The sequence below is a fragment of the Orbicella faveolata genome, unplaced genomic scaffold, assembly GCF_042242905.1.
Source record: "Orbicella faveolata isolate gen_17 unplaced genomic scaffold, um_ofav_v1 contig_47, whole genome shotgun sequence".
NCBI classification, from domain to species: domain Eukaryota; kingdom Metazoa; phylum Cnidaria; class Anthozoa; order Scleractinia; family Merulinidae; genus Orbicella; species Orbicella faveolata.
This window is the reverse complement of record NW_028301577.1, coordinates 21,950,001-21,961,804: the sequence shown is the minus strand read 5'-3', so window position 1 is coordinate 21,961,804 and position 11,804 is coordinate 21,950,001. Positions and strand designations below refer to the sequence as shown.

The window sequence follows — 11,804 nt, the reverse complement described above, 5'->3', positions numbered from 1 at the left end:
GAGAAGAAAGAGGCCAGGTCGAAGCGCAGTGGCGGATCTAGGGGAGGGGCCCGGCCCCCCCCCACCCCCGCCTGAAGGAAGAAAAGCCGGCAGGCAGGTAAAACAAAACCGACACCCCCCCCCCCCCCCCCCCACCTTTAGCTCAAAGTCTGGATCCGCCACTGAAGCGGTCCGTTTCGACCACACAGGGAACGAATCAGAATTCTCGGATATACTTTGTGCCGTTACAGATCATCATATCCTGAGCTTCGGGAAGTTGGTCGTGTGAGCATTCACAAAACGCCCCGACGATTTTCCTTCCATAATGCATCACGGCCTTTGGCACTTCTGTTACAGTGCGTACAAAGTACCGGTACCTCTCTTAGAAATACTTTCCTCCATTGCATTCTGTCGTAAAAGCCACATAAATAGCTATAAATCGCCCCGGTAATCACAGAGAACAAAGAAGTAAACAACTAAAACTAGGTAAGCTATTGTTTTATTCAAATTGTGTGAGAGAAATTGATTATGTAACTATTGTAGCCAAAAGAGTGTGCGTTGGAGGCAATGCAGTTCGGCTAATCGAAATTCAGGCAATTTTACGTTATTCTGTATTATTGTCCTCACTTTGAACGAAATGGGAATAGTTCATGACCACTGTCATGGTACTCTATCCTCTCTACAAAACGTCCATAAATTGTAAAGCTCTAATGTAATTAAAGCTTAATGAGCATAACATCTTGGTTTTTCACTTTTTGATCTTTTCTGTATTATTGTCCTCACTTTAAAAGAAATGGGAATAGTTCATGATCACTGTCACGGTACTCTATCCTCTCTACAAAATGTCCATAACTTGTAAAGCTCTAATATAATTAAAGCTTAATTAGCATAACATCTTGGTTTTTCACTTTTTGACCTTTTCTGCATTATTGTCCTCACTCTAAAACGGGAATAGTTCATGATCACTGTCATGGTACTCTATCCTCTCTACAAAATGTCCATAACTTGTAAAGCTCTAATATAATTAAAGCTTAATTAGCATAACATCTTGGTTTTTCACTTTTTGACCTTTTCTGTATTATAGTCCTCACTTTAAAAGAAATGGGAATAGTTCATGATCACTGTCATGGTACTCTATCCTCTCTACAAAATGTCCATAACTTGTAAAGCTCTAATATAATTAAAGCTTAATTAGCATAACATCTTGGTTTTTCACTTTTTGATCTTTTCTGTATTATTGCCCTCACTTTAAAAGAAATGGGAATAGTTCATGATCACTGTCATGGTAACTCTATCCTCTCTACAAAATGTCCATAACTTGTAAAGCTCTAATATAATTAAAGCTTAATTAGCATAACATCTTGGTTTTTCACTTTTTGACCTTTTCTGTATTATTGCCCTCACTTTAAAAAAAAATGGGAATAGTTCATGATCACTGTCATGGTACTCTATCCTCTCTACAAAATGTCCATAACTTGTAAAGCTCTAATATAATTAAAGCTTAATTAGCATAACGTCTTGGTTTTTCACTTTTTGATCTTTTCTGTATTATCGTCCTCACTCTAAAATGGGAATAGTTCATGATCACTGTCATGGTACTCTATCCTCTCTACAAAATGTCCATGAACTGCAAAGCTCTAATATAATTAAAGCTTAATTAGCATAACATCTTGGTTTTTCACTTTTTGACCTTTTCTGTATTATTGTCCTCACTTTAAAAGAAATGGGAATAGTTCATGACCACTGTCATGGTACTCTATCCTCTCTACAAAATGTCCATAAATTGTAAAGCTCTAATATAATTAAAGCTTAATCAGCATAACATCTTGGTTTTTCACTTTTTGACCTTTTCTGTATTATAGTCCTCACTTTAAAAGAAATGGGAATAGTTCATGATCACTGTCATGGTACTCTATCCTCTCTACAAAATGTCCATAACTTGTAAAGCTCTAATATAATTAAAGCTTAATTAGCATAACATCTTGGTTTTTCACTTTTTGACCTTTTCTGTATTATTGTCCTCACTTTAAAAGATATGGGAATAGTTCATGATCACTGTCATGGTACTCTATCCTCTCTACAAAATGTCCATGAACTGTAAAGCTCTTATATAATTAAAGCTTAATTAGCATAACATCTTGTTTTTTCACTTTTTGACCTTTTCTGTATTATCATCCTCACTGTAAAGAAATGGGAATAGTTCATGACCACTGTCATGGTACTCTATCCTCTCTACAATTTCTATTCAAATTATCAAATTAATTCAAAACATCAAGTTATTCAATGTATGTTAATGTACTCTTCCTAATAATGTGAACTCTGAAGTCAAAAATCCAGCTAACAAGTTACGTTTCTCGCTGCTGTCAATCATGACAAAAATCTATGATCACTGAAAAAAGAAACAAAAATGAATCCAAATCTACAACTCACAACCACAGACGTGATTTTTAACCCATTGCAGTCTTCCATAGGAAAAACGATGGCAACTGATACTACGATTATCAGTTGAGTAAGATACGATGGAGCTTTGGTGAAAAGGTTTCGGACTTAAAATTACGGTGTTGCCAGGGGCAACTTTCCTTATTTCCAATGGTAACAATATTGTCGCTTGCAATTTTGCGTGCTTTGCTGCCAATGACATCAAAGGCTGACAAGTTGCCACTGGAAACCAAGCCAGATGCCCTTGACAACAACCCACATTACCGGTAAACATTAAAACCTGGTCACCACCAACATTTTGTCATGCCTTACTAGACTGATAATTGAAGTACATTTACCCATAATTCTTAGCACACAAAAACTTAAACAATGCTCAAAAACATTCAGAAAAGTTCTAGGACCTTCAAACCTAACATACACAATGTCATTACAACAGGGACATATAAATTGCAAAAATATGGCTTTCCTTGTACTTTATGGGCTGTGTATGGCTTGTATGGTATTGTGGTAAAATGTACAGCTGCCATCTTTTTTCCTACGGAGAATTACATTGTATTTCCGGAGAGGTCCTCCAAGATGACAGACAGTGGACAGTGGCAGAAAATACCAGCTTAAGATTTGAATATTTCAGAGTGCAATGATTTTGAAAAGCAGAAAAAAGTATTTTTGTTTTATCTCTATCAACTACCCCTTATGACAAACATTTTTTTTTGTTAAACAAGATGAACATTTTTATCACATGTAATAAGCTTGAAAATAGTTAAGATGGTCACAATTCAGCAGCAAATCTGTCTTACAACTTGACATTGAAGTAATCTTTTACAGGCACCATGGTGGCAGGACCATAAAAGTCCAACAGCCAAACATGAGTGATTTCAAGCTTCAATGTCTGCCAACCTAAAGGATAAAAAAAAAAGTTAAAACTTCCTGCTAGCATAAATTCTGAGACGTAACAGCTGCAGAGCATTGCCACACAAAAAGGAATAATATTATTTGAAACAGTGACATACAGGATCAAATTACCATAGTCTGGGAAAGCAGTCTTGCATTATCTCGTTGCCCCATTGCCATATTATTATACGACAATGGGGCAATGAGAGAGTACATTATAAAATGACTTTATATATCAATCTGTTGGATTAAGAATCTACATAGTTTGGGAACTCACCATGATCTTTGGGCCATGTTTTCATCGCAGGGTGTCTTGAGAACAAAGCGTTTTGTGCAAACTTTTCCTCATCAGGGCCAACATGGACAAGCTGAATAAATTGCGAAGAATCAAAAGTACTCTTTGAGAAAAAATTAATTTGATTACGAATGCGAACCTTTTTAGCAATGCAGTGGTCATCTTGAATTCTATTGTTTTAAATAGCTATTATGGGATGTTTAGGGGGCAAATACATACTAATTATCAGCTAGCTGTTTAAAATAGAATTCAAAATGGTCGTGCATATTTGCTAAAAAGGTCCATTTCTTCTGCTATCTCTGTCAATGAATTACTTCACTAGTACTCGTCACTTGAGTTCTGATACACCCACAAGTACATAAAAACGCACCATCTTAACATCAAGCTTGGTCAACAAGCACTTTGTGTTAGTCAATTATTGCATGACTATTATCATAGGCCTGAAATGCATGCAAAGTAATAAGCTACATAGGTCTATAAAACATGCTGCATGTTATGATGGTTGTCAATATTTAACACTTAATGACTGGTCCCAAGAGGAACAGTGAATTTTGTTTCCTGAGAATCTCAATGTTTCCCGAGATGAAGTCGAGGGAAACATTGAGATTCATGGGAAAACAAATCATCACTTTATTGAGAAAATGACATGCAACAGCGGTCAACATTTCGCGGGTAACAGTGAACTGTTTCCCATTTAACATCGTAGTTTTTGCAGTGTTGCCAGCTCATGGCATTTGGTGGGAAACAGTTTCATTGTTAGATGTCATGTGACCATGAAATAACCAATGAATGGGCTGGCTGTAGCGGGAAAAATGCCAGCTATTTAACAATAACCTCTTACTAAATTAACAAGAGGGCCGTACTGAGAATACTTGCCTGAGGTTGTGGGAGTTGGGACGGAGCACAATAAGGTCCACACAAAAATGATCAAGGGTCAATATTCCCCAGTACAGCACGAGGAAGCCAGGTTAGTAAGTAGTTTATTATATGGCACTTTAAAATAATTATATGGGTTATGACCATTACCATGGAAATGGGTCAGTATGGCAAAATCCTGACCAAGAAGGAAGTAATCAGAATGGATCAGATTTACCTCGAAACTACCATGCCATGTAATAAATTAAATACATCTTGACTTGAAATGTGAAGCTTCTGAAATGGCATACCTTTCCAATGACAGTGACTCTTGAGCACAGAGGTAACTCAGGATCCCAGTCATGTTCTTTGCAATATCCACTCTGTGCTTCTGACAGTGCTAGGCTGGACATTGCATTTAACTCTATGTTTTTAACCACAGGGTCATATTTCGTCAGGTAGAAGTATGGTACTCCTGTGCTATTGGTTACAGTACCATCACTGAATGAAGTTGCCATTCCAAAAGGTGCCCCATCCATTGATGCAGAGATAGTTGATATGGATCCCCAGTCAACATTGTGCACAATGTATCTTGCTGTGGATCGAGAATTAAACCGCAAATGAGAGTTTATTTCCAAATGTTATTTTTGGTTACATTTCTTTGCAATCCAGTGCTTCACTAATGTTTCAGAGAATGAAGACTGTGACAAAAAGTATTGTTTGACCCCCCCCCCCCCCTCCACTTTTCATTCAATTTGACTGCTAGTTCCATCACTTAATCATGTTGTCATAGTAACAAGTTACTAGTACCCATTAAATAACTGTACTGACTCTTGGGTAGAGGGAGACACTTCAAGGGTACCTGCCTCAATGATCAAGTAGAATAGAACATTTTACTAATCCTTATAAGTGCCTAAGCACTTGAGCTCTTTTATCGACTGTAATTGGATATTATTAGATGGCTAGCTCTACTAGTAGGCACGCTGAACCAAATCCTGTGCTTTGATTGGTCACTTAAGTAAGCATGATGGGGCCATCTTGCCTGCTTGGGATTGCCTACTTTATCTCACAGGAGAATAGGTTCCCGTATGTCATATAATAGATCCTTTTTTTGACCAAGTCTGTACAGTCTAGATGACTGGATATTGGACTCAATTATTAATTGCATACAGTATTTATGAACCTGAAATGTTACTGGTTACACACAAAAAAAAGATTTTGGTCCAAATCCACTCATTCAAATGTCCTCACCCTTGGTCAAAAAACCACATGCAGTTAAAAAAAATGTTTTGTACAATTCTCACCTGTTTTTGCCTTTTCAAATCTGGGTGGGGGGTCATATCCCGTTGTAGGGTGTGTCTTGTCTGTGGGATTAGTGTGTGTCTTGTCTGTGGAATCAGTGTGTGTTTGGCGGGTGGGATTAAAGTGTGTCCGACGCGTGGGATATGCAGGCTTAGACCAGGATCTAAACTCTGGAAACATCTTCATGTGGCGCCGCTCTTCTTCCATCCAAGAACCATGCATTTCTCCAGAATCTTCAAAGTCTTCTCCAGACTTAAGTTTATGAAAGCGGGCTTTGTACCCTTCAGGAGTAAAGTAAATACTGAGTATATATAAGCCCTTGCTACCTCTACAGTGCGTTTACTGAAACCGGGGCCACCCAGACAATGAAAACCAATCAGATGGCAGAACTGAAACAATAGATTCCAACATTTTCAAATCCAGCCAATCAAATGTCTAGTTCAAAATGACGAAATCTAAACTTGTTCGTTGTGATGCTTACTTTCGCGTCAGAAAACATTTTGTGTTACTTGACAGTTTTCCGGCTGTGAACGTACAGCCACACAAAATATCTTTTTTACAGTTGTTGCTTAAAATCGTGGAATAAAAGATTTTGACATTTTTTACAAAGTAAATTCTGCTCCTGCTGTCTGTGCGTGTTTCTATTTTTACACACCTTTCAGTTGTCCACCACGTAGTTCTCGAAAAAACTATCACGTTCACTGTCTCAGGAGCTCCGCATTTCGCAGTTTGAGCTCCCTTTCTGGGTTATCAGTGTATTGAAATAATATCTTCATGAAAATTCAAACTACTTGTTTTTCTGCATTGTACTATCGAAGTCTAATCCTGTAAAATCACTCAAGCAAAAACAAAAGATGGATACATAGGAACTTCCCCTGGATGGAAAAATCGCAGATATTTCGAACAAAGAATTCATTTTTGTATCAAGTTAACTTTTCAATTCTCCTGCTTGAAGTTTGCTGTCAGCTCCTTTCAGTTACATTGAAAACAATCCCTTTCCAATTCGTACATTTCGAAAGCTGCGTTCATGTGAAACTGCTCAGAGACCATTTGAAGGGTTTCTTTTAAAACAGCCACGACAATATTCACACAGCACGCTCTGTTGGTGATATATATTTACGAGTCACACTCTTACGCAGCTTTTATTTCCACGTATTTTCCAAACCAACCAACGACCCCACAGAAAGTGTAGCATGTAATTCTTCTTGAACCCGCAAGCATGCAAAACTACCAATGGTTTGAGCTTGGCAATATATCATGCGACACCTTAATTGCATAAGCATCACAACGAACAAGTTGAGATTTCATTGTCTTGTACCGAACATTTGATTGGCTGGAATTGAAAGTGGGACATTTGATTGGCTGGATTTGAAAATGTTGAAATCTATTGTTTCAGTTCGGCCATCTGATTGGTTTTCATTGTCTGGGTGGCCCTGGTTTCAGCAAATGCACTGTAACACTTGATTGTTTGCTGAGCAATATCATCTTTACTTGTCTTATTGTAACAGGGATAGAAATAAGCACCCCACTACTCACATCAGGCAAGCCTTAGTCTTTTTTATCAAGTATAAATTGTACATTTTTTGGTGAATTTTTTAAGTTCACTTACTCCAATGATGAGTGCTGCTATTCCCATAGTAGCATTGTCACAAGAGTTGTGAAAACTGAAAATGGGGAAAATGAAGAAACAAAAACCAAAAAAAAAAATTGACTGAGTAGGGGTACCTGTTGCAATAATTCAACCTCGGTTAGAAACCAATCAAGGGTTGTGTAAACAGTCCCTGAATAATCTAGTGAGGTTAATATATGGATCCAGGGTGGACTCCCATATAAGAAGGACAAGGGTGCTCATTGAAAATTTTAAAAAGAGCCTCTAAGAGGTACCACGATCCTGCTTTGTGGGCGTAGCTTTAATTTTTTTCACATCTAAGAGATTCCAGGAGCCCCAGGTACCAATTCTGAGACAAAACTTTATCTTCTGACAAATTATTTTGGCTCAATACCCTAAAAGGTACAGCAAATGCTCTCACCGTGGAGCTTTTAAGACTGAACACGCTAAGAGGTACCCTTACCTCTTTTTTAACTGCTAAAAGGCACAGTGAGCAGCCCGATCCTTTTTCAATGGGAGACCCCACCCCCTGGGATATTGATCACATACAATATCTAAGGAATCATGCAATTCTTACTTGTGTGGACAATTAGTTACCAGTTTTTACTACATTTCTACCTGAACTTAAATGTAGTGTTTATAAATGTTTGCTGTAAGACAACTGACACTAAATGACAAATAAGCCATATTTTACAATTACCCTTTGCCAGGCTTTATCAAGACAAGTCATCATGCAAAACATTTTGTATAAACATGGACGCAAGGCATGTAAGAGTTATTTTTTTTTTGTGAAGTGTCAGAGATAGGAGCATTCATGGAGCTGTTTACAGTAATGATTTGGTTAATTTGACAAGTGTTTTTGGTTGTAATGTACAGAAAGAAAGAAACTGGGAATTTATGATCTACATGCGATGTTACATCGGTCATGGTAATATAGCTAAATAGTACGCCATAAAATGTTTGGCTGAACAAACTACAGTAATCTGACATATCTCCAGATTAATGTAGATACCATCTTATTTTCTAACAGGCAATTTGATTCGTTCTTTGATACAACCTGCACTGTGATTGGTGTGACACATGCACATACATAACTCCCTCACTCACCGATCACATAGCCCTTCCAACCCCCAAGAGGAATTTTTGTGCAAAAATACTCAAGTTAAATAAGAGACCTTTTCGCATTTTATACGAGTCGTAAGTTTACCCTTTTTGCACAACACAACACAACACTACTTCACCGAAAATAGAAAGAAAGAGAAAAAAACCTCTCTGACACATTGAAAGTTTGATTTAATTAACTTGCACTTTAACTTGGTGCCACGTAGTCTTCAAAGAACATTTGAGCAGTTTTCATACTTTTTACCTTTAAAAATGTCGGACTGAAATAAATGTCATTAAATAGAACTATTAACCTGCTACTGCAGTAAAAAACCGTCCAGAAATGAAAGCTTCTTTTTTGTTTAATATCCTGGAAACAATAGCCGATAACTTGTCAGCTCTAATTGAATTTACTCCCATATGAAAAACAAAAGTGTCAAGTTACCATTTGTAACTAAAGATAGCAAACATCTCGTGGGAACAAGTGGTTACGATTCATCAGCTCTAATTGAATTTACTCCCTTGTGAAAAACAAGAGTGTCAAATTACCCTTTATAACTAAAAAATATAAATATCTCCTTATATTTGCATGCAACAAGAACAAAACAATTGTTACCTGCACTTACTATTGTAAACGTTAGAACTCTTTCAAATCTAAATAGTCTCGTCTCCTCTAAAACATGTCCTAAGAACTAGAAGCGACGATTCATGACCTCTAATTGAGTTTACTCCTTGTGAAAAACAAAAGTATCAAGTTACCTTTGTAACTAAAAATGAAAATATCTCGTCCATTTGCATACTACTTACTCACAAACTGTTTCAAACCTCAAGGCTCATCTCCTTCATAACTAAAATTCTCAGCCTCACCCATAGAAAATGTCGAAGTAAACCCAATATATGAATACTTCCTCCTCTTTCATAGAAGAATAAATATGGCCCTTCTGAACTGTATCGGGATCAAATCTTCTCACGTACCATTTACCGTTAAAACAAGAAATTTGATTGGCTGTTTATAGTAGATCCAATCTGATTGGTGAGACATACATACATCTCTCACTCAATCACTCACTCACTCACTCACTCATCCATTGTTCCGTCCATTACATACCCGACACGCTGAGACTCATTTTGACACACTGGCAACAGGCACGGAGGAAGTGGACCGTTGAATGGATATAAATAAAAGGAATATTTGCAAGATCCTTTTTAGCATGTAAGTTCATTTTTGCAACTGATGTCCGTATTTGCTAGCTCCAACATGGCTGATTAAACTCCCTATTAACCAATCAAATAAAGCTGATAAATATCTACCTCTGACATGAGCTACACAGCCTCTGACCATCTGTGCTCGGAAGTTCAGCTGAATGAAGATGGTTCTTACCCCAAATAGTCTGCTTATGGATATAACATAAACTTACTTCGATTTTGGTTAATGGAGCGATTAAATATTGGAAGATCATGTTATCATCTTTAAAAAGATAACAACAAAAAGTCATCTTACCAGCATAATATTAGAGCAATATTTATCAACAAGTCATTAGGCTTTTTAACACCCACGAACAGATGATAACATCAGGGACTTTAAAGTTTTAGCATGCAGCTAAGTTTGTGAACATTGTTTTTTAAAAAAGGCAACAGATAAATGTTTGAGGAGAAACGTGTTGTAAGATCAACAAATTAGTTCACATTCCAGTAGACTTCCCAGTGAAACAAAAGGATTCCAGACAACCAGGAATAAAGAAACAATTTTAACCTGAGTTTATGACAACAAACAAACTTTCTCAGCTCAATACTAACCCCACAATTAAGCTTAAGTATGAGCTGTTAAAGAAAGATGAAACGAGAATAACGAATATTAAGATACAAACAAACCTTGTTCATTGTACGAGTCTTCATCGTGGTGAGGACTGGGAAAGACAACCAGCGCAAAAAAGACACCAAATATAACAAGGAACGCCAGAGACACACACGTTAAATGACAAAAATTGGTATCTCTCTCATTTTCGTCCACAACAGTAGTTGGAGGAGGAATTTTGGGGTCGTCGTCAAAGAGTTTAACCTTATCTTCAGGCGAACCCATCACAAAATTAAAAATCGCCCAGAAGCGAGCTTTGTGCTGCGGAAACGTCCTCTGCGATTGGTAAGCGCGCGTGACTTGTAAGCCTTCCTCTGTGCTCCGCCTCCTCTTACTATCATTTTGACTGTAAAATCTTTTTTGATTGGTGAAAAAGTAACCAATCAACAGTGAGCTCTCCTTAATAGACGAGTGGCGTTATGGGTAATGGTAACCAAAAACATGGCGGACATAAATGCTAAACAAGGTTGGAATTTATATTATGGAGCTGTTTTCCTTCGCTTCTAATGGTTGTATCTACTGTAAAGCCATATTTATTTGCTTGTTCAAGTACAACGAGGCTATCAGCTGTTTATTAAGGATGCAAGAAAAACCAATTAGTCGTGCTTTCACTTTTTAATGTCTTGAACACTTGACGACAACTCTGCTCAATTTTCGCGGGATTTTTGGACCTGATCTTCTTTCGTGAATTTACTGCTGGACTAGAAAATACATTTGTTTAGAATGGCGGATGACCTGTCTAACTTCATTGAATCTCAGAAGCGAAAACTTGAACAAGAAAGGGCAGAAATGTCACGTGCACAGCAAACTGAGGTACCAGAAACTAAAGCAAGCTCTAATTTAGTCCTATATAAACTATATAGCCTAGCTTATAATTAGTTCAGATTTGTTTTTGGTTTGATTTTATGCCCCAATGTGATTTTCATTTTATTTCGTTTTTATGAGTATAAACATGAGGCAAAAGAAAATAAAAGCAAAATTCAAGCCGTGACAATTTGGGTGTCTACAAAACGAAGACCTAAGACCGAAGACCCAAGACCTAAGATTGAAAAACAAAGATGTGTTTTTAACAGGCCTATCAAACCAGAGACAGTCAAACCGGGTCAAAGCTTTTCCTCAGACACCAACTGATGCGAAATCAACAGGGTCTTTGTTTTGTAGATAAGGCTGGCTTGAACTGTGAAATGAAACCCTTGCTTAAATGCTTTGTTAGATGTCAACTGAAGTGAAATCAATGGGGTCTCCGTTTTGTAGAAAGGGCCACCTGGATGTATGAAACAAAGACCCTCCCTCAAACTCTTTGCCAAATGCCAATTGATACGAAATCTTTTTGTACATAAGGTCGCCTTGAGCTATAAAATGCAGACCCTCGCTTTAACACTTTGTTACACGTCAAGTGACCCGAAATCAACAGGGGTTGTTACCAACCATGTCAGTCAGTAAGGCATACAAGGCATGCATGGTAGGATCCCTAACCC

At 37.5% G+C, this 11,804-nt stretch overlaps 2 protein-coding genes and 1 long non-coding RNA gene across 7 annotated transcripts in view; 1 reads left to right on the top strand and 2 right to left on the bottom strand.

Moving 5' to 3' along the window:
• Window positions 1-461: 461 nt before the first annotated feature.
• On the bottom strand, window positions 462-10,646 carry LOC149097640 (protein CREG1-like). The gene is made up of 5 exons (XM_089279503.1): window positions 10,344-10,646; window positions 5,764-6,042; window positions 4,771-5,054; window positions 3,587-3,677; window positions 462-3,315 (listed from the first exon to the last, which is right to left on the bottom strand). Exons 1-5 carry the CDS (start codon window positions 10,549-10,551, stop codon window positions 3,212-3,214), a joined length of 966 nt encoding a protein of 321 aa, XP_089135629.1. The 5' UTR covers window positions 10,552-10,646; the 3' UTR covers window positions 462-3,211.
• LOC149097641 (uncharacterized) lies at window positions 8,538-10,337 on the bottom strand. Its single transcript, XR_016204150.1, has 2 exons — window positions 8,917-10,337; window positions 8,538-8,752 (listed from the first exon to the last, which is right to left on the bottom strand). It is a non-coding gene; the product is annotated as an uncharacterized LOC149097641 (long non-coding RNA).
• Window positions 10,647-10,758: 112 nt separating the features above from the next.
• The window catches only part of LOC110067572 (centrosome and spindle pole-associated protein 1-like), a 27,311-nt gene continuing 26,265 nt past the window's right edge, over window positions 10,759-11,804 (top strand). For 3 of the 5 annotated variants that reach the window (XM_089279495.1, XM_089279492.1, XM_089279491.1), the window contains exon 1: window positions 10,760-11,139. In XM_089279495.1, the coding sequence (XP_089135621.1) occupies window positions 11,050-11,139 (90 nt within the window). In that variant the 5' untranslated portion in view covers window positions 10,760-11,049. Of the gene's footprint in view, window positions 11,140-11,804 lie in introns of all 5 variants that reach the window. The other 2 variants (XM_089279493.1, XM_089279494.1) reach the window with 1 other exon arrangement.

Coding starts and splice junctions, on each gene's coding strand:
- LOC149097640 (XM_089279503.1), bottom strand. CDS start 10,551: ATGGGTTCGCCTGAAGATAAGGTTAAACTCTTTGACGACGACCCCAAA. Junction 6,043..10,343: donor AGACTCGTACAATGAACAAG/GTTTGTTTGTAT, acceptor TTACTCCTGAAG/GGTACAAAGCCCGCTTTCAT. Junction 3,316..3,586: donor AACATGGCCCAAAGATCATG/GTGAGTTCCCAA, acceptor TTTATCCTTTAG/GTTGGCAGACATTGAAGCTT.